The sequence below is a fragment of the Drosophila innubila genome (genome assembly GCF_004354385.1).
Source record: "Drosophila innubila isolate TH190305 chromosome 2R unlocalized genomic scaffold, UK_Dinn_1.0 1_C_2R, whole genome shotgun sequence".
In the NCBI taxonomy this organism is placed as follows: Eukaryota; Metazoa; Arthropoda; class Insecta; order Diptera; family Drosophilidae; genus Drosophila; species Drosophila innubila.
Window position 1 is genome coordinate 2,844,315 of NW_022995374.1, and position 22,285 is coordinate 2,866,599.

Sequence of the window (22,285 nt, forward strand, 5' to 3'; positions counted from 1 at the left end):
ACAACTAATGTTTCTTGGTGAAAACATCGTAGAACTTTCCATAGATTACGATTTTGGGTTACCATTTTTCATGAAAAAATAAATCGATGCACCCTAATGTACATTTATGAGATAGGCAGATGAGCAACAAGTTGTCTGGCAGTCTTGTTGTATTTTTTTTTTGGCCATCAGTACGTGACGTAGCTCTATTTATATTCTGAAAAATACAGTAGTCCTACCTGAGGGCGACCTTGTACCACACGTGGTATGCGTAATATGCAGTTGAATTTTAGACACACACATATATAGTTTTATTGGCTTTATAAATAGTAAGAGCTATTCGTACATATATTAACTAGCTTAGGTTTCAGCATTTGAATTAAAATGTTCGCCTAGTTGAACTTTTTTAAAATATTTTGTATTTTTTTTTTTTGGTTAGAAAATATAATTTAAATACTTTGAATCATCCTTCCCACACACAGTTTTGTACTTGAGGCGTAGCTAGCATTAGCTGGCCATTAAAATTGCAGGCGCCTCTGTTTATTCCGGAAACTGATGCCCAGAAATACGGCACCGACGAAGCACAGCAGCTGCAAATATTCCCACAATTAGTTGAATAAAGAATCACCTTTAAATTGTTAATAACTTACCAAGAAGGCCGCCAGTCCCCAGGATACAATTAAAAAGCGTCGCTTGTCGCTTTCATATTGATCCTGCACCTTTTCAATGCAACCGTTGAGGAACAAATGATCCGGCACTTGCTGCAGATCGGTATAACAGCTGGGCGGTATCACCTGATTGAGATGCACATAATCCTGAGCACTCGTCTTGCCACAACACTTGAATTGCTGTTGCAATCCGTCCATGTTGTTGGCCTGCCAGGCAATCTCAACGGTTTCCTGGCCACTCTGCAACTTCATGGGATTCACAAACATGAAGATATTCACAATTTGCAGAATGACCAGCAGTAGCAGAAATACAGCAACCTACAGGGTAGAATGTTAAGCGTCATTTCTGGCCTATTTCCACAGCACATTTGGCACATTCGACTCCATTTTCATCATTAGGGCCGAATGTGAACTTTATTTCAGTACAAAATCCGAATGATCATTTTGGCTCATTCATAATGAATGTTAAGATTTTTTGGCCATTCAAAATAAAAATGAAAATGTACTTGTTTTCAGCTTTTTATAATTTTTGCACATAAATCGAACTGCTGATTTATTTCGGGTGAATGGAGAATGTCTTAACAGTTTCACATTTCACAAATGTGAGCAAATGTGGCAAATGTGAGTGGTCGTGGAAATAGCCTATTAAACTGTTATACATCTGTTATACAAGGCAATGACCTACCGTTGCGGTTAGACAAATCGACTCTCGTATGGCTGCATATATGCCCACAATGACCATGAGAACAATCAAACCGCTAAACACATAGCTGGCGATAACAAACTCCTCCTGCTCCGTATCTGAATTAATGGCTATCCAGGCGATGGCTCCGCATGCCAAAAACTGCAAAAAAAAAAAAATTGCAACGGAAATGCAAGTGGAAATACACATAAACAACTCATTTGTATGACAATCAAAAGTAAACAATAAACAATATACAATAAACGATAACAAGGTCCAACACAACGAGATGAATGCAATTTAAACATATATACGAGTACATTATGAGTAACTCATTAATTGAGCCTCTTCAAATGATCTAGTTTATGTCACAAATCCAGAGCTTTCTATGGCCTGTCAATTGCTGGTTTACTTTTTTGTCTTCTACACTTAAAAAATAGATCAACTTCTAAAAACAGAAGCATTTCTCTTAAGTATTTTGTTCATAAAATTAAATCATTTTAAAAATGAATTACTAAAAAATAATTCAAGAATATTAAAGACTCGAAAGACTCTTAGTTATTGATATAATATTAAAATTTAAAATTATTAGGAAATAATAAATATGTCATATTTTATTCAAAGCTAATATTTGTCCCGTGGCGCTCTGGTTAGAGTCGCCGTTTCAGTTGTGTAAGCAAGCGCGGGTTCGAATCCCACTCTTGACATGAAAAAAATAGTAAAATAACATTTTTTAAATTTTTCAATAAAAAAATTATAAATTTAAAACTCTTGCATTTGATTTTTCTTTTGTTAACTTTAATTTTAAGAACATTTATTCTTATAATATTCCTATTATTCCTATTGCTCTTATTTAAAATGTTCTCGCAACCAAAATGTGTTTTCTAACTTTAAGAATTTTATATTTTTGACTCATTTTCGAGACCAAAACCAGCACAAAAAATTATATATTTAAAAATCTTCCTACTTTTTTTTTTTTTTTTTTTTTGTCTTTAATTTTAAGAACATTTATTCCTATAATAGGAACTTGCTCTTATTTGAAATGTTCCCAAAACCAGTTAAAGTTAGAAAGTTAAGAATTTTATATTTTTGACTCATTTTCAAGACCAAAATTCGACGTTTTAAGACCAGAGTCTTGATTTTTATATCAGTGAACTCGTATAGAGGGTGGTGCTGGAACCAACAAAACACCCCATGCGCTGGCGAGGGTTTGAGTTCGGTTTGGGTTTGGGTTTGAGTTTCGGGACATTCAATATATAGGTCAAACTGCAAATAAGTGGCATGGTATGACATCATCGAGCAGCTTGAAATTAGTACAATTCATGTATGTTTCCTGCAAGTGCTACACTTGATTCCCGGGACAGTCAAAACAAAACGAAATTGGAAAGTGTAAACATGTTTGCCATGGTTACAAGACGGGGACTTTCAGGAGGGATGGGTGCTAGGGGATTTCTGGGGCAAGACCTGTCGTCGACGTGGCCATAGTGTGTGAAACTAACAAATGACAAAATATTAAAAATACAACATGGCCATTTTAATATGTAAGTGGAGAGAACAAAACTAACAACAACAACATCAAAATTGGGGCCATGTGCATGAAATTATTTGAATATGTATTTCTTGGCTCTTGCTGAATTTTTGAATAGAAAAATTATATGGCAAAGTCACTAGATTGCAGTTATACTTTTTTCAATATATATATATTTTTTGTTGTTGAACATTTGGAACCATAAACCTGTGTTGTGTGACGGCAAATGACATCATGCTTGCAAGTGGGCTTATTTCTTTTTTTTTAAATTAAACAAAATCAGCGTTAATATTTAAATTTTCTGGATTTGCTTAGAAATAATTTATTACTTAACCATATATGAAACTTACCGCCAAAATGGCATTCAGCGAGATTGAGATAATTTTAACGACGTTTGTGGGGCAACCCATTTTCAAAACTCACTTGGACGATCTGAAAATATAGACGAAAAATAAGCTAAAGCTGAACAAGCACATTCGGAAGCGTTTTTTAATAATTTTTTATAGTAAAATAATTTCAGTAAGCTGCAGAAAGTGTGCACTCAGATTACTTTTAATTAGTCGAAATTGAATTATATTTAGGTTCGTTTCGAATGTAATATGTTCATAATTAGCTGTACACACATACAAATATCACAGCACAAAGTTTCTTAACCTTTTGACTTCACAACAACAACAACAACAAAGAAAGCTTGTTTATTTTATTTAAATAACAATTTAAATGGCCGCAGTCCGTTGCCCCTTATTTTTTTTTTTGAATATTTATTCTCAGTAGAAAGCGTTTTCCAAACTTGCACGTTCTGCGTTTGCTTGCAAACTGAATCCAAACAAACAAAAAAGATTGTTATTTTGTTCATTGAATGCGACTGAAACACACACACACATGCTCAGCAGACACCCCACACACACAGAGAGAGTAAAAGCAAGAGAGCGAGAGCGAGAGAGAGAGTTAATGCGCTCGCGCATATTAACGCTGCAAACAATGACGTCACTCACTCAATACCCCCCCCCTTATCATACGACATACTGTGAGGCGTAACAAGTTTTACGCTTTATCTCAGCAGTTAGTTCTCAGTTTATTAACCTGATTTAATCGAGTTGATTAGGTGATAAGTTGTTAATTAACTTTTACGGAACATCAACAAATGTGGTTAGATATTTAAATAAATATATATTGCTTTACTATTAATTATGTTTGATTGATATTGATTGAATTAATTGAGGAAATTTAGTTACTTACTGAAGCTTGAAAATATATTAAGTACATTTTAAATATTTTCATACCATAGTCTTTACAGAATAATAGTTAATCTGGCAAAAAGCAATCACTTTAAAAAAACATTATAAATTTTATGCAATATGCATTCAATTTAAGCCTTAAAGTGATTTGCTCTGTACAAATGTTCATCTGTAAATATTTTCCATTTAAACATGATTAATAATATTAATTTTTCTGTATGGAATATTACATTAAGTGATCAGTTTGGTTTCTGAGAAATTAAAGTCAGTCATAAAAGTTTCAGATGAAGCTCAGTGCAGCTGGCATGCATTGATACACTCAGAAAAAAAATGTTGATTTGATTTCAAAATGTGTTTGCACTTAAACTTTCAAGTTCGTTTAATACTTACATTACTTGAGTACAAATTGTACTCGTATTTTAAAATAAGAATGTATTTTTATTAAAATATAAATAATAAAAAAAAAAAAAAAAAAAAAAGGTAAAAAGACAAAGTAAGTTCGTGTACTACTAACATAACTTAAATACAAATTTTACTCGTATTTTAAAATAACAAGGTATTTTTATTAAATCAAAAATAATAAAAAAAAAAAAACCAAAAAAAAAAAGTTAAAAAGACAATGTAAAAAATAACACAAAAAATTTTGTTTGGTTTAACTTAAAGTATTATAAATTAATACGCTCTAATTGTCCCTGAAATGATGCCAAAAGTACTTAAAAATGTCTAGAATTAAGTATTTTGGGATTAAATAAAAAATACTCTATAAAAAAAATTTTGTACTTGACTCAAGCATTTTCGGGAAAGTCACAATTCTTATTGATTTTCTTTTTCTGAGTGTAATAACTTTGAAAGATCAGCTGCTTTAATGTTCAATTGCACTTTCTATGCACTCTGTTTCTATCCCTCTCTCTCTGTCTCTGTCTCCATCCCTCCGACTAAGCTTTGGAATGGTAAACGTCAAACATTGTTGTTGTTGTTTCAAGTATAAAACTCTGCCACATCAGGCAGCCTTGCAGCTGGTCGAAAAAACCGCATAAAGCTCATTAAGTGTTTCGTTTTCAGAGCTTAATTATGTTTGAGTATCGGTTGAGCCTCAACTCCCACGTGTCGATTAGCTCGCCTAATTGTTTTCGAGAGCTTTCCAATTTTAAATCATTCAAACTGACCATGGGGAATCATTAAAAAAATAACACGAAACAATATTCTTTATCTTGAAGTTAAATTATATTTTTAGGCACTGGGTTTGCTTGGCAAGGGAACACAGTTGGATCGGTGTTCAGCCCAAAGTGGCATAGGTACATGGGTGACACTTAAACCTGAGTTACGAGTGCAAGTCTGACTTAAAGTAAACTAACAGCAAACTAATAATTGTAGCGACGCCTGCGATTCGAATAATGTATGGCTAGTATAAAGGCAAGCGCCAATATTATCAGCTGAAAATAGATAAATTACAACTTGTAAATGCAATTCTTACAGATGTTTTGAATAGAAACTTACATCGAATGCCAGCAATCCCCATTCACAGTATTGCGTTGTTGTGGCCTCATCGGCAAATGCCTTTTCCACACTGCTCAAACAGCCCTCGTTGTAGACATGCAAGGGATTCACACAATGGTTGCCTCTGCAACAGCTCAGGGGCACAGTATCATTCCTATGTGCAATGCTGAAGTAGTCATCAGCTCCATAGCGACCACAGCATGTGTACTAGATAAACGAGATGACTGCAACTTAGACAAAGTGCCACAGTGCCTGCCACAATAGCTGCAACACCTACCGTCTTTTGTATGTGATCCATGCTACCTGGCTTGATCAGCTCCTGCTGCCACTGATCCTCCACCATTTGCATGGCATAATGTTTGAAAGTATCTCGGGTATTGAACAGCATAAAGACGACGATCAGCACAATCAGCACCAACAGCAGCGTCACATACTATTAATTGCATTAAAGGTGAGCTCTTGACTCTATCTGATCTACGGGTAACCGTACTTACCGTCCACAGCATGCGATATGACTCACGAATGGCGCCAAAGCATCCAAATATCGAGATGAGCAGTATAAAGCCGCCCAGTATCATGATGCCAATGGCATAGTTCTCAGGCATCGCTCCCAAGCCAAGGCCGCCAAACACTATGACCACAATGCCAAGTATCTGAAAAGATCAGTATTATTAGCTAAATTTCGTTTAATTGTTTGTTATCAGTGATCACTAGGGTGCCTTGATTTTTTTTAACAAAAATGATAGTCCAATTTCGTTATCTACGGTCAATTCTTAAATGTTTTCACCCAGAAAACATAGCTCTAAAATCAATTTCTAGTGCTCAATATTTGAATTGAAAAATTTTTTAATTTTTAGTCGTTGCATAAACGAAAATTGTGTTTTTAGAAAAATTGGTTCTTTGATTCTATGAAATCTTAAAAGTCCTGGTCCTAATGAGAGTTTTGATGCCAATCTTTTCAGATTCGGACTAAAAACACTAAAGATATGCTAATAATAAACATGCTAAAAATTGAAAAGTAAATTTTTCAACTCAAAAAACGGGGATTAGAAATTAATTTTAGAACTATAGTTTCTCGGTAAAAACATCTTAAAATTGACCGTAGATTACGAATTTAGCTTACCTTTTTTTCAATTTTTTTGGTCCCAAATCGATGCACCCTAGTGATCACATTTATAAAGTTAAGACTTCCTACTGCTAACTAGCGTCTTTTATTCCAGCATTATCTTCTATCAACTTATATAACTTTGAACAAAATAACAACAAGAAAAATGATGATAAATATTACATTTAAAAAATCAATAAAAAATAATATTTTTTTTAATGATTCAAAATAAAATTTTTTTTTATCTAAAAATTAAAAACTGCTGTAAAAATTCTCTATTTGAATCATCAACAAATGGCGGGCGTATGTCAAGACGCCCCTTAATTTCTGATGACTTCATATGCTAAACAACTTTAGCTTTATATATACTATATTCCTTTAAGCAAAAATTGTAGTTAAGTAATTTTTCAAACATACACGTAAAAGGTGAATAATGTCTGATGTCATCTAGAGGTCTAGAACTTCCTGGCTAAGCATTCTCAATGTATACCAGAAGCAATTAAGTTAATAGCTTCTATTGTGAAATTTGAAATATGAAACATGAGAATATTAAATTTGTAAGACCGTTTCTCAACGGAATATAAAAGAAAAAAGATGAAAAACCTTTAGCTGCTTTCATTGCCAGGTGTTGACATTGTCATTGGTGTGTGGTGTGTATGTTTTCTAATCCGGTTTCTAATATTTCTTAATTATTGTATTAAATCTAAAGGCATGACGTTGTCGCTGACTGTTTGTTAACAAAGAAGCTTTTCACGCGGCTCAAGGAATGCAAAAAATGGACACAGACAGTGGACACAGATACTCACACACACACACACACACAAATTGTGGTAGATTGTGAGCTGAACTAACAATAATAGTCGTGAACTAAGCACGCATATGTGCGAGTTTAAACATACAAGATGATATCATCTAACGCCAGATAAAGTTAGAAAGCGCATGTGAAATATTTAAAAAACAAATGCAATTTCGAATAAATTCGCACAAGATACGATTCAGCCATATGGTTACTTTCAGTATTTCGAAATATTCAAAACTTACCCCCCATAATGCATTGAAGAGGAATAATGAGTATTTAACGGTGCCCATTGCGCAGCCCATTTTTCAAAATGTTGTTGAATTTATTGTAAATAATTGTAATTGTTTGGCACTTGACACGTGCAACAGCTTGTACAGTTTGGAAAACAATAACAACATGCACAAAAAATAAAAAAAACTAACAAAGTACTTGGGATCTCACGAGCGGTTTGTCTATTTTGAAATCGAGCGGAGAACCGCGAGTACAGAGAGCTACAGCTAGAGCGGACACGGTCACGAACGAACTGAAACTGAAACTGAAACAGAAAAACAGAAACACAGAGACACAGACAGACTGAAACTGAGGCCAAATCCGAAGCTGCCGGCGAGCAGCGTTTGCATTTGGCGCTCTATACAACCACAGCACCACAGCACCACAGCACACAAGCAACCGCACCACCACCACCAACACCACAACAAAGCAAACAAAAAGACAGTAAACAAACATGAAAAGCAAAGGCAAAAAAAAAAAAAGCCAAAATCAAAAGTCAATGTATGTATACCAAAGTCCCAACGATGTCGGAAGCCAAACAAACAAACAAATAAACAGCCGGGCGGTCTACTCCAGCCGTAGAATGACGGAATGACTGACTGACGGAATGACTGACAGACTGACTGACTGACGAACTGAGCGCGCATTACGATTGGCAGCTCCAAAGTGGCGTACTTGGGATCTATGTAGGTCTGGGGGCCGCGTCTAGTTCTAAATAGACTCTGGCGCTACCTCTCAAATGCGCCAGATGTTAACACCCCGAGAGAGTGAGTCTCTAGAGTCTCTACACTAAAACAAAATATCAACAACATTCATTTTAAATATTTTGTTTTTGAAATATCACCATTTTAAAACCAAATTACTAATACTCAAAATATTAATCAAAAATATTCATTATAAATATTTTGATTTTGAAATAGGACTATTTTAAAATCAACTAATACTCAAAATATTTATCTAAAAAAATTCATTTCAAATATTTTGTTTTTGAAATAGAACCATTTTTAAACCAAATTACTAATGCTTAAAATATTAATTTTAAAAAAAATCAAATACATTCATTTTAAATATTTTGTTTTTGAAATATAACCATTTTAAAACTAAATTACTAATACTCAAAATATTAATCTAAAAATATGACTGTTTTAAAACCAAATTACTTATACTCAAATATATATAAATATATATATATATATTAAATATTTTGTTTTTGATATAGAACCATTTTAAAGCCAAATTACTAATACTAAAAATAATAATCTAAAAAAGCGCAGTTCTTAACTTAAGAACAAAAATGTATTTCATTTTTTATTTGCCGCAAATAGTTGTCCCATGGCGCTCTGGTTAGAGTTGTCGCTTCAGTTTGAATGCAAGCGCGGGTTCGAGACCCACTAATTCCCAAGAAGAATATTTAATAAAGCAATATTTATAAAATTACCAAGCCAAAAAAAAATGTAAATTAGAGGTGTTCTACAAATCTCTAACAGCAAACCAAAAGCAATGGTTGGTGTTCCTGAAAACAAGCAATCATTGCCTTCAAATGTCTAAAAATTGTGTAAACATTTAACTTAATTGTAATGTTTACTGAGTTGACTTTAACTATTTTTTAAATTGAATAAAAATGGTTAAAATAAATTTTTAATGATTTTGTTAATTATATAAAATATTTCAAAACTTAAAAATTTTGAGAAACTTGAAGTAAACCGTTTGTTTTTGACTTCAAAAATATGTTTGAAAAAAAACTAAAGCTCTGGCATTTAAGGAACACTTATATTTCGAAAAGATGTTTTCCAAAGCAATACTTTTCCAAAACTCTAGAGATTTCTGAAACACACCTGTATATATAATTCTTTCTTATTTTTTTTTATGACTCAAATTTTAAGAACATTTATTCTTTAAAAAAAAAATAAAATAAATAAAAAAAATGTATTCTTATAACAAGAACTTGGTCCTATTTAAAATGTTCTCAAAAGCCCGATGTGATTTTTAACATTAAGAATTTTATGTTCTCGACACATTTTTTTAACAAAAATTCGTAATTTTGAGCCAACAATTTTTATTTTTTCAGTGTATAGTCGATCATTTCTCCCTCTCTGTAAGCTAATGCGTTGCGATTATCGAACACACATTGCGTCATGATTGAGTAGCTCTGGGATTGTGGAATGACGCCAGCCCAATAGATAGTTTATAATTGATAGTACTACGACTAGACTTGATTACGAATTTATTTGTAAATTTTGACAAATTATACATATACATAAATTTCGAGTATTTCGGGAATTTTGAGTTTTTGGAAAACATAGATTGAAATTCAGTTCGTTTTAATAATGATAAGAGTATCTCAGGCGTTCCCGGCGAAAACGTCGCGCTAAATAGAAGGAACAGAAGCACAGCAAAGCCTGAAATGATATCATAGTGATATTAGTAAGACCCACAGTGATTATCTAATATATATAGACATACTGTGATGCCAAATGAGCCCCATTTGCTGATGTTCGCATAGTTGAAGAATCTGAGAAATTCATCAGCAGCTGCAGATAAACAACCTGTGGCATAGAAGGGAATACTTGTCTTCTCTTCTGGATAACAACTTTTCGGCAGTGTTGGACGTCCGATGCTTACGTAATCATCTGGTCCATTAAGGCCACAGCATTCGTACTGGAAGAATCAAGTTGAAGATACTTTAAAGTTATATATTTAATAGAAATTCTCACTTACCGTTCGCTGTATCTTGTCCATTGCGCCAGGTTTGATCACCTCTAAGTTCCATTTAGCATTCACATCTTCGACAGCAAACTGCTTGATGTAATCCTCATCAAAGTTCTTTCCCAACAAGCCCAACAATTGCACAATAAGCAATGCAAACAATATGAATCCATACTGTGTTTGTACATAATATATGGTTAAGTATCTGTAGCTTCTGTTGGCAGTTGTTTATCAAGTTCACTCACCGTTGTGGTCAAACAGACGCTCTCCTGACAGATGCCACAGCAGCCGATAATGGATGCCACAAACACAATGCCGCCAATCACATACAGATAGGTAATATAAACCGTAGGTGCTTGTTGCAGACTCAATGTAGCTATGCTTATTATCAACAGGCCAAAGAGCTGCAATCAACAAAAACAAATGAGATATGACAATCAATATGCATTTTGTTTTTCTGTTTCAAAAGTTAATTATAAATTGCATGACTCAGATAGCAAATACAATTTTAAAATTATTTTGAAATTTTCTTTACATTATTTATAATTAGTATTAATATAATATAAGCAATAAACGTAACCACTTGATTTATAAACATTAAAAACATGCATACAATTATGTACACGTATATCTGAAATCTATGGAAAGTCTTATAAAATATGATCTATATTCTCGATTCCATAAAGAATATTTTTTTTAAGGAAATTATTAAACGAATCGAATCAGGCGATCATTTATACAATTTACATATATTGTTATACAATTTTAAAATTTTAATTCCATAAATAAGCTCTTTAGAAAAAAAAAAAAAAAAAAAAATCATTTTAACCAATAGGAAAATTCATTTGGGCCATAAATATTTTCGTATGTGTATTTAAATCCATATAAATGATAATTATAAGAGACTATAATTTATACTATTAGGATACATTTCAATACAAGGTATCTTCTCATCAAATACATTAAAAAATATCATTCTCTTAATGTATAGTAAGAGTATATAAATTTCTTTAAGCTAACTCAAACATTTCTCTCTGAGTTTAGATCAAACAAATGCAAACGAGTATTCATATTTGGACATAAACATAGCCGGCTATTTCATAAATCAGTCTGTAACTTGCCTAGTTTAAAACCGGCTGTATATACATATTTTTAAATTATTTTCTTTTATACATATTCGCACACATTTTTTAATAATAACTATACTCGATGTATTCACGTACAAACTTCAAAGCGACATTGCATGTATCTGTCTACAATACATTCATCATTTTTATATATAAATAGGAAAATATATGCATGTACACGTACGTTGAAAAATGTATAATTATTTTTAAAATATTTTAAAAACAATAATGTATTTTAATTAAATGTTACTCGCTCGATAAACTAGAAAACTTACCGCAAAAACTGTGTTTAGAATGTTGAGGAAACACTTAAAGCAACCGGAAGTACAGCCCATGTTTACTACCAAAAATTAAAGAGGCGATAACTGTTTAAATTGGCGTATTTGGTATAACACAACCAATCGGTTCGGCGTTGATCGTTCAAATGATGTGAGCAAGAATGACGAGAACTTTTGAAAGTGTCGATCGTGCGACTCTGCGGATTCCAGTGCTGTAAAGCTGCTGGAATTGAGATATTTGCCAAATTTACACACAATAAAAAGAGTAAGAGTAACGTAATCGAATTGTATTTTATTTAAAAATCATAAATTTACTAATTTGACTAATTGTTTCGACTATATGGGACTAAGCATCGATTTAATTCTCATTTATGGGAGTCTCATCGTCCTTTGTCTTGATCAACTTGCGTGCCTTGCCCATAAAATAGGCAGAGAAAACTCCCAATATCTGTAATTATAAATTGATAATTTAATTTTAAAATATATATGTTATAAATACCTCTAGAGCGAACATGGCAATGCAAGTGTAGTAATTGATATCTGACTGTAGCTGCAACAGACGTGGCGCCTTTGTGGCACAACCTTCGTCATTGATATTCCAGGATTTGCTGCAATCAGCCGCATAACAGCAGCTGCCGGGCAAAGCGCCCTCCTCCTTGGCCAAATAATCCTGCGGTCCCTCCAGGCCACAGCAGCGGAATAGGCTGTGTATGGGCTGCATGGTATCATCATGAATCGACTTCTCGTCAAATAAACGCTTCACACGATCCTCAAACTGACGCAGCAATTGTTCCCGCATCGAGGAATAGGTAAAAAAGTAAGTGGCCAGCAGCGTCATTACCAATGTGGTGCAGATCAAATACTGCATGATATTCCAATTGAATTAGACATAGATATGTATATTTTGTTAAATACTTACATATATGGAATACTTGTAGGACTCTTTGAGTGATACATACACGCCCAGAAAGGCGGCGGCAAAGACTGCGGCACCACATAAAGCTGCCGCATAGCCACCATAGATCGAAGAGGCAGAGCCCCAGGTGACAACGCCACACGAGAAGAATAATATGTTAAGAGCCTGTCAATAATAAAATGTATATAAATAAAATAGAAACACAACTACAAGACCAACTTAAGTGCATATTCTATCAGTTTGGTTAACATATCTGATAAAACAAAAATGTTTTTCGTACTAAAATTTGATTTTCGACCGATCGGTCCTATGGTAGCTGTACGATATAATAAACCGATTTCAACCATTTTCAGTCAGGATGTATAGAACCAACCTAAACTTGTATTATATTAGTTTCGTTAAGATATCTCAAAAAACAAACCTGTTTTTCATACTAAAATTGGATTTACGACCGATCGGTCCTATGGCAGCTATATGATATATTGGACCGATTTCAACCAATTTCGGTCAGAATGTATAAAACCCATTTTTAATTTGTAATGTATTAGTTCCGTTAAGATATCTTATAAAACAAAAAAATTTCTCATACTAAAACTTGATTTTCGACCGATCGATCCTATGGTAGCTATACGATATAATGGATCGATTTCAACCATTTTCAGTCAGGATGTAAAAGACCAACTTAAATTTGTATTATATTAGTTTGGTTAAGATATCTCATAAAACCAACATGTTTTCGTACTAAAGCTTGATATTCGACCGATTGTTCCTATGGGAGCTATATGATATAATAGATCGATTTTATTCATATTCGGTCAGTATGTATAAGACCAATTTGAATTGATTTGCCTGCAATATAGAGCAACCTATATACCAACTTTGGTGTCTCTAGCTCTTATATTTTGCGGAATCTAGTTCTTTACGTGTATATAGACGTCAGGACAGACGGAAATTGCTATATCGACTCGGCTTTTGATGCTGATCAAGAATATGTATACATTATAGTGTCTGCCACGCCTTCTTCTGCCTGTTACGCACATTTTATTTAAGCAAACTTAAAAAACCCCGTATTTTTTTTAAGTACGGGGTCTTAAAACCATTTGCTAATCTTAACGTGGCCTAGACCTCATCATTGGAACATATTGGCTAACAAAACAGCAACAACGACAAGCTCAACAATTAGGCATACAAATTGCTTAAAAATGCCAACATTTTCACATATTACGTATACCACATGTAGGCCAAATGAAGGCGAAAGTAAACAATCATATTTAAATATCAAATTGATGGCCAACTGCTGACAGCTGTTCATAGCTCTGATTAATTTCCTATAAACAGAAAATTTGCCTCCACATTCATGATATCGATTATTTCTTTTATGCTGCAATTTGTCTGTGCGGAAGCACTCGAAAGCTTTGGCTACATTTCGTCTGGCAAGTCGATATGCAGGTCAGTAAACGTCCTCTGGGGACCTGAGTTGTTCAATGACTTTGACTCAACTTACCGAAATTAGAATGCATGTTGTGAGCAGTGCATATTTCCACGGTGTTATGGCAAATGTCTTCTCCATGATGCAACGAATGGAACTAAATAAATATATACAATAACATCAAGGTGTTAGACGCGCCCCTTTTTAACAAACTTTGTATTTACCAATATGCGAAATATTTTCACACTTACGACTAATTTTCACCGCTTGCAAGTTAATTCGAATTGTTTTGCTTTAAGGCCCAATTCCAACTAGCAAGGCAATTAAGACACTGACAGTGAACCTCGCTTTTATGCTACGGGGAGTGGCATTGTTTATGCGGCACAAACAAAGCCAAGTACGGACGTGGCAGCGTCACTTATGGCCCGAATGCTGGCAGTCGACTGACAGCAGACACGGTTCAAGTTTCAGTCTCGGTCTCGGCTGGAAAAGCTGACGCCGGCGCAAGTGCTATCAATACAGTATACAGGGTGTTACCCATTGAGTTTTGTATCAAAATTTATCAATGAAAAAAAAATTAGATTTAGGTATGGAAAATTGGATGATAGATGGCTTAGAGTCGAAAAATATCAAATTTTTTAGATGATAGAAATTTAAATGCAGAATAATTTTAGAGGCCAAATCATGATCAAAACGACATTCCGCTTGAAAATCGGTTGAGTTTTGACAAAGTTATGAGACATGAAAGTTTTTGAAAAAATGTCAAGGGGTAGGTATGGAAAATTGGACGATAGATGGCTTAGTGTCGAAAAAATATCAAATTTTCTAGTTGTTACAAATTTAAATGCAGAATAATTTTAGATGCCAAATCATGATCAAAATGGTATTCCGCTTGAAAATCGGTTGAGTTTTGACAAAGTTATGAGACATGAAAGTTTTTGAAAAAATGTCAAGGGGTAGGTATGGAAAATTGGATGATAGATGGCTTAGAGTCGAAAAAATATCAAATTTTCTAGATGATAAAGATTTAAATGCAGAATAATTTTAGATGCCAAATCATGATCAAAATGGTATTCCGCTTGAAAATCGGTTGAGTTTTGACAAAGTTATGAGAGATGAAAGTTATTGAAAAAATGTCAAAGGGTAGGTATGGAAATTAGATGACACATGGCTTAGAGTCGAATCGATCAACACCATATGTATAATATTATTTATATTTATCATTCCATCTATGTTTCAAAAAAGGAAAAATGTTTCAGCTTATGAATTGATTTCATTATTTAGACAGAAAATGTATTCTTAAATAGATTTTGTTTTTTAGTATCCCATCAATAGGAAAATTTTATATATAATAAAAACAATATTTCAAAGTACAATTAAGTTTTATAATAAAAGCAATTTAATATTAGTGTATTTTAATTTAAGTAATACTTAAGTCTTAGTGTTATAATTGTTTACATCCAGACAGCATTGTTGCGTCGATCCTGGTTCTTAAGTCCGGTTAGCAGGAACCAACCAAGGGAAGCGCCTACAGCCTGAAATAGACATGATTTTCAATTAGATTCTCAAAGAGAAAAGCGAGCACTTACCTCTCCCAAGATGAGCAGCCAACTGACAATCTTGAAAACCAATAGCCGGTCATCCAAGTACTCGACGAATTTCGACTTGCAGCCCACTTTGTAGAGACTGGAGTCGTCAATGCATTTTTGGTCAATGCAACAGCTCTTGGGCACCGCATGATGTATGACAAAATAGTCCTCGGAGTTGTTGACACCACAGCAATGCAACCAGCTCTCATAGTATGACAATGCGCCGGTTTCATTGCGCTCCATATCCCACAATTTCTCAAAGCCCTCATTGATGCTACCTGAGATGCCATCCTTAGTGCCGTTCGATACCATGCTAAGAAACAGCAGTTGTGTGAGTATCAACACCACCACGGCCACAACATACTGTACGCAATGAATCAAGTTATTTACTGATCGATAAGTTATAGCTGAATAAACCTACTATCAAGAGTCGCCTTGGCGCTTCATGTATGGCAGCCAAGCAGCCAAAGATGGCAATGATTATGATGACGACGCCCAGGCCGATTATCAGACCGCCAGCGACATTCTCACCAATGCTAATCGTCGTGACGTAGGCTCTAAAAAGATCAACAGAATATTATTTATGGCTGAAATTAAAACCGCAATTGAAACTGTAACCCTTAACCGGTAAACCCTGAACAAAACTTATTATATTACCCCGAAACCAAAAACATGAAATTATTTAAATAAAAATAAAACCGATTAGTAACCGATTCATGTATAACGGTTAGTTGCGGTTCAATCAAGCATTAAATTCAAATTTGGCAGAAATTAAAAACGTAATTGAAACTATAACCGGTAAACCCTGAACAAAACTTATTATATTACGCCGAAACCCAAAAACTCAAATTATTCAAACCAAAAAAACCGTTTAGTAACCGATTCATGTATAACGGTTAGTTTCGGTTTAATCAAGCGTTAAATTCAACTATGTTGATAGGACCGGACCAGAAAAAGGTTCTGGTAGTTCCTTAAATAAAAGAAGAAGAATTTGACAACTGTTTCATAGAAAACTTTCCGTTTGCGAACTTTTCTGATTACTCCATTCCGACCTTTAAGGTGTAATCATCATTTTTCAAAGTAATTTTGACTTTAAATTTGAATATTAATCGTTTTAAAAAGATTTTTTTTTTTTAATGAAGTACTTTATAAACATTTTATAATATCTAACGTTTTTTTTTGTTTTTTTAACCGAAATCACGTCGATATTTTGAAACCGAAACCTATAAAAAATCGGTAAACGTTTTAAAACCGATATACAAAGATTTTTTGTAAGCGATAACCGATAACCAAAATACAAAACATAGTCGAAACCGCAACTGAAACCGATATTCGAATCGCTTTGATACCCTGATTTATAGGGACTACATTAGAACAGTGCTGTCCAAAGTAGGCAATAAAATACTCTTCAACTTTTGGACACCACTGCATTGGAATAGCCAATGGACTCACAGAAAGAATATGCCAAATCCAATGAGCAGCAAACCGAGCACCTGCAAATATTGAGACAGGTATATGTGGTTGAGATACATTTAGAAGAGATACTTTTACTCACCGCATACACAAAGTTGAGCAGAAGCAGCAGATGCTTCACTGTAGTATCCGACAGACCCATCTGAAGTTATTCTAGTGCTGTGGTTGTTGTTGCTGTGGCAATGCAACAATCGAAACTGAGACAAGCGACAATTGTTGCGTTGATCTAAAGGCGCAGTTGTCTCTCCGACTGACTGACTCAGTGACTAACTGGCTGGCGTATGCTTGGCTATTTAAATCGGCGAAAATGAGCTGAATGCATTAAATAGGTATTACGTATTACGTATAAGGCAATAGCCAGTTTTGTACGCTTTGTATCTGTCAGATACAAAATTATCTGCTGGCTGACCGCAGCCTTTCAGTGCCGTGAATCAACTGAAACTGCTGAAAAATGCGCGTAGTACTACAAACAATTTTCTATCCTCTACACACACACACAAACACAAACACACACACGGTTTATCATCTCATCTATTGAACTATGTATAACAGCGAATAGCTTGAGAAAATCGAGAGCGTTATATCGCCCACATCTTTGCTCTTTATTAGAAAAAAAAAAAAAAAAGCGAAGGCGCTTCTCATCTCAGCATATTTTTTTTGTTTTGTTTTATATTATTTCTTGGCATTCTCGTTTCAGCTTGTTATTATTTCCATCCCAAAAAAAAATAATATCTCAATCCTACTCATTTTATTTTTTATACACTATTTGCTATATTTATTATATCACTGCGGACGGCAGTTCGCGTTAGTGACGAAAGCAGCACGCAAAAAGCGCTAGTTTAGCGGGAAAACGCTAAATCCCGCTAAAATTGAAACCTCAACAGTTTCCAAACCATAAAAGCTACCGATATATATCATTGGAAAGGTGTGATTGAGGGCTTTTATGCTTACCTTTAAACTTTTTTTCTAAAGCACTCAGGTAACATTTTACAGGTGAAATAAAGTTTTTTAGCTTACGTTTTGGCGATTTCTGACAAAATGGTATATGAAACATACATTTTGGATGAGGGGTTTGGAAGATATTATCTGTTATGTGAATAAATACATTTTTCTATCGGTCGAAAATCACGTTTTAGTACGAAAAACTTTTTGGTTTTATGAGATATCTCAACCAAACTGATACAATATGCATTTAACTTGGTTTTATATATCCTGACAAAAATCAAATCAGACCACTATATCATATAGCTGACATAGAAATGCTCTATAAATTATTTGATATTTATTAATTCATAATATATATAATAACTAACGAGCCGCGTATTGGCGAGCGAAGCGAGCAGGAGGCGGAGCCCTTTAGTAAGTTATAAAATGACAGTCGATCGAATCGTATTTTTTCAATATTCATATTGAGATCATTGACAACAATTATTAAATATTCACTTATTTTTTAAACACCATATATTCCTAAAAATAACAGTTCAAAGTGCGCTTAACTTGAATGGAAATAAACAAATATTTTTCATAGAAAACTGATTTTCTTAGAACAAAATAAACATAACTGGGTTGAAATAATTAATTGCTGGGGCAGTTAAGCACATTATTCTTTAAATATTTATAATTTATTCATTAATTACTTTCGAGCATTGGTTTTACTTATCGAAAAGAAGTTTGACCTGTATATTTGATCGAGAATAAGTATTTTTATGGGTTGCTCTTATCAAATTGTGGTTCCATTAATTTTTATACTTAATTTTTCAGCGAATATTCAAACATTTCATATTAAAAATCTGTACTGATTGAGAACTGAGCATTTTAATAAATGCAGAAAACTATTACATATTCCCTATTGAGTGTAGATTCTGCGGCTTGATAACTTTCCAGTCAAAATTCGGAGTCTGAATGGGCAGCCAAGTGTGGGCATATAATTCAAAATCAATTGTAGCCCTTTGGGACCCACAACAGCGTCCAGACATTAGGCAGAAAACCATTAAGAAAACAGGCACAACACTCTGCTGTAGCTGGTGTTATAGCTTGGGTTGGAGCTGAAATTGAAATTGGGACCTCAGCTGGGAATGGGTTAAGTCAGGGGTAAAGTGCTGGTGATAAATGCCAAAAAGCCTCCAAGCGCAACGTCGATAAAGCCGGCGCTGCCTTGGACCATCGTCATCAAGGCTGACTTAGGACTGAAGTCTTGACTGTGGTCTTAGGAACCGACATCGGTGCAGAGCTCGGAGCTGTAAGCTTATCAAAATACGCGACGAATGAGCAAGGAGTTTTATTCATGAAATATTTTCCACAGCACGCAGTCGGACGTAGAAACACGTTCAAGTTCTAAAGCACTCAGGTAACATTTTACAGGTGAAATAAAGTTTTTTAGCTTACATTTTGGCGATTTCTGACAAAACGGCTCTAACGATTTCTGTTAAAAATAAATAAAAAATAAAGCGAAAATTGGCATTCGGCACTGCGCAAAAAGTAATTTTTATGTACAAAGAAGTTCACCCTTTTTGCTCACAATGCACAATGCCAATTTTCGCCTTTTTTTTATTAATTTATATTTTTATTTAAAATTTTTAGATTAAACTGAATTTTGTTCGTCACAAAATTGGATATCAGAAATTTTGGGGCTAGAAATTGCTTTCGTCACTAGACTTTTACCTCGTGTAGAGGTTTTTTTTGTGGGATTTATCTTGCAGTCAACAAGAAATTAGTCAATAGCAACAGGTTTATTTTATAGTTGTTGTTCTTGTCATGCGTATTTGTTGCTGTTGTTGCGTGGGAGTTGTTTTACAGTGCCACAACATTTTTTATTGACATTGATATTTTTATCAATGAATGAATTTATAGTAAAATATTTCATCAATTATTTAAATTTACAATCACAATTGCACAAAACACTAACTAAAAATAAATATGTATATAAAAATAGCATAATACAGAATACAGTGTCAACAATTAAATAATAATTTAATTAATTAAAGTTTAGCTAATTATAAAAACGCACGCGATCGCGATGATTTCGTATGCTATCCACCAAATAACAGGTAGCTACAGAGCCGACAAACTGCAAAATAAACAAAAAAAAAAAAGGTAATAAATAATAGCAACCTAAGTTAATAATTAAGTATTGGTACGCACCTCAGTTATTATTAACAGCCAGCTGAGTGTATGAAAATTAGCAGTCTTTCTGCTCACATATTGTTTGAACTTGTTCTCACAGCCATCCATAAAGAGATTTAGTGGACTCGTGCAATCCCGATCCAGGCAGCAGCTGGCAGGAAGCTCCCTGTCCAACATTAGGTAATCCTCAGCGCTGTTGCGACCACAACAGTGAAGCTAATGATAAAGATAATTCAAGTTTAAGGTACACTGATAAAAAAAAAAATTTTTAAATCAAGATTTGAGTCTTAAAACTTAGAATTTTGTTCCAAAAATGTGTGGAAAACATTTATTACAGTTAGAAAGCATGTCTCGGTTATGAGAACATTTTAAATAATACCAAGTTTTTAATATAAGAATAAATGTTTTTAAAATTTACGTCAAAAAATATTTAAAATATAAGAAAGATTTTGAAAATGATTGTTTTATTACATTTATTTCTGTCTTGGTAATTTATACATTTTTGCTTACGGCAAATTTTTTAATTATGTTTTTTCTAGAAAAGACTGGGATTCGAACCCTCGCCTGCTTACAACAAAAACGGCAACTCTAACCAGAGCGCCACGGGACAAATGTTGGGTTCAAATAAAATATGACATATTTTTACTTTCCTAACAATTTCAGATTTTTGTTCATTTATTCTTTATGAAGACTGCTGTTTTTTAAATTAATATTCTTCGGATTAGTAATTTGGGCTTAAAATGTTTTTATTTTAAGAACAAAATATTTAAGATGAATGTTCTTTTTTTTTAGAAGTTGCTCTTTTTTCAGTGTTTGAATGATTCATAAGCAAATCAAATATTCTTTGCTGTATTTTATTTACTTTATGAGTTTTTTAGGTATATTTATTTAATCTAGAACTTACCCACTCCTCGTATTTGTTGAGGGTGCTGTTGCTCATGTATTGTGCATCCCACAATTCGTCAAATCCCTGTGTCAAACTCTCCGGCAGAAAATCTCTGCTAGCCGCAAAACTGCTGCTAAACATTATAAACTGTATGACCAGAAGTAGCAACAAAAGCACTGCGTACTGCAAAGACAACTCATGAGTTATAGTTGACAGAGTAATTGAGAAGACTTGACGTACACTTATTAGCATTTTCCGGCACTCCTTGACCAGGCCAATAAGGCCAAAGATGCTGGTCAGAATGATGACAACGCCGAGTAGAATACAAAGAATGGCAGCCAGTTTCTCGCCATGATGCACGGCAATTAGCTGCTCGACAATCGTGTCCAGCAGCCAGGTGCCATACCAGATGAGCAGACAGCCATTAAGCTACATATTTGAGAAATGGATTTCGAATTTGGTTTTGAAATGCTGCCATCAATGTCACGTATATTTTTGGCTGCTAAAACTTACAGCATAGATTAAATTGATGACACATAGAATGTATCTCAGCCAACGTGTTGTGCAGTACATTTTCGTTTAGATGACACTACACAACATAACACAGTATAAAATGATGACACTTGTGGTTAATTTGTTGCACGAACTAACTAAATAATATAGGTTTTTCTTGCGGTACACCTTGAGCATCGGCAATGGTCGCACGGCAAATACTCGGACCGACTCATAATCGGATTTTGTTTGGCCGCATCGCTGTCAGTTGGACGATTAACCCACAGTTCTTGTCGCCAGACGATCGCTGCAATAGCCAAAATATACAAATGTCTCAGAGAGTCGACGGCGTCGTCGTCGTCGTCGTCGTCTATTGGTTGAATACATAAAGTCAATATCAAAGAAAACTCAAAAAATTAGCGTAAAGCGCCCACGCGCATTTCTAGCACACATGTGGAGAGACAGATACAGATACAGATACAACTAGAAATACACACACA

The 22,285-nt window shown here is 34.1% G+C and overlaps 6 protein-coding genes across 7 annotated transcripts; all 6 read right to left on the reverse strand.

The window, feature by feature from the left end:
• Window positions 1-272: 272 nt before the first annotated feature.
• On the reverse strand, window positions 273-3,561 carry LOC117783895 (protein late bloomer). The gene is made up of 5 exons (XM_034621462.1): window positions 3,512-3,561; window positions 3,208-3,289; window positions 1,333-1,491; window positions 630-965; window positions 273-569 (listed from the first exon to the last, which is right to left on the reverse strand). Exons 2-5 carry the CDS (start codon window positions 3,265-3,267, stop codon window positions 498-500), a joined length of 627 nt encoding a protein of 208 aa, XP_034477353.1. The 5' UTR covers window positions 3,268-3,289; window positions 3,512-3,561; the 3' UTR covers window positions 273-497.
• A 1,736-nt stretch (window positions 3,562-5,297) lies between these two features.
• LOC117783819 (protein late bloomer) lies at window positions 5,298-8,024 on the reverse strand. Its single transcript, XM_034621365.1, has 5 exons — window positions 7,739-8,024; window positions 6,087-6,245; window positions 5,870-6,025; window positions 5,593-5,799; window positions 5,298-5,528 (listed from the first exon to the last, which is right to left on the reverse strand). Exons 1-5 carry the CDS (start codon window positions 7,796-7,798, stop codon window positions 5,457-5,459), a joined length of 654 nt encoding a protein of 217 aa, XP_034477256.1. The 5' UTR covers window positions 7,799-8,024; the 3' UTR covers window positions 5,298-5,456.
• A 1,933-nt stretch (window positions 8,025-9,957) lies between these two features.
• On the reverse strand, window positions 9,958-12,018 carry LOC117784198 (23 kDa integral membrane protein). Its single transcript, XM_034621863.1, has 5 exons — window positions 11,875-12,018; window positions 10,718-10,876; window positions 10,485-10,646; window positions 10,230-10,424; window positions 9,958-10,165 (listed from the first exon to the last, which is right to left on the reverse strand). The coding sequence occupies exons 1-5, from the start codon at window positions 11,932-11,934 to the stop codon at window positions 10,088-10,090; spliced, it is 654 nt and encodes a 217-aa protein (XP_034477754.1). The 5' UTR covers window positions 11,935-12,018; the 3' UTR covers window positions 9,958-10,087.
• A 131-nt stretch (window positions 12,019-12,149) lies between these two features.
• Window positions 12,150-14,629, reverse strand: LOC117784093 (tetraspanin-6). Of its 2 annotated transcripts, none has more exons than XM_034621706.1 (5): window positions 14,474-14,629; window positions 14,298-14,379; window positions 12,797-12,958; window positions 12,377-12,739; window positions 12,150-12,325 (listed from the first exon to the last, which is right to left on the reverse strand). In XM_034621706.1, the coding sequence occupies exons 2-5, from the start codon at window positions 14,361-14,363 to the stop codon at window positions 12,236-12,238; spliced, it is 681 nt and encodes a 226-aa protein (XP_034477597.1). In that variant the 5' UTR covers window positions 14,364-14,379; window positions 14,474-14,629; the 3' UTR covers window positions 12,150-12,235. The 2 variants fall into 2 exon arrangements, with proteins under 2 accessions (XP_034477597.1, XP_034477598.1); XM_034621707.1 differs by having other exon boundaries at window positions 14,447-14,629.
• A 944-nt stretch (window positions 14,630-15,573) lies between these two features.
• On the reverse strand, window positions 15,574-17,722 carry LOC117784006 (tetraspanin-6). Its single transcript, XM_034621598.1, has 5 exons — window positions 17,367-17,722; window positions 17,264-17,304; window positions 16,233-16,368; window positions 15,812-16,174; window positions 15,574-15,757 (listed from the first exon to the last, which is right to left on the reverse strand). Exons 1-5 carry the CDS (start codon window positions 17,424-17,426, stop codon window positions 15,677-15,679), a joined length of 681 nt encoding a protein of 226 aa, XP_034477489.1. The 5' UTR covers window positions 17,427-17,722; the 3' UTR covers window positions 15,574-15,676.
• A 2,508-nt stretch (window positions 17,723-20,230) lies between these two features.
• On the reverse strand, window positions 20,231-22,110 carry LOC117784380 (protein late bloomer). The gene is made up of 5 exons (XM_034622105.1): window positions 21,807-22,110; window positions 21,534-21,722; window positions 21,312-21,476; window positions 20,426-20,623; window positions 20,231-20,351 (listed from the first exon to the last, which is right to left on the reverse strand). The coding sequence occupies exons 1-5, from the start codon at window positions 21,864-21,866 to the stop codon at window positions 20,274-20,276; spliced, it is 690 nt and encodes a 229-aa protein (XP_034477996.1). The 5' UTR covers window positions 21,867-22,110; the 3' UTR covers window positions 20,231-20,273.
• Window positions 22,111-22,285: the final 175 nt, after the last annotated feature.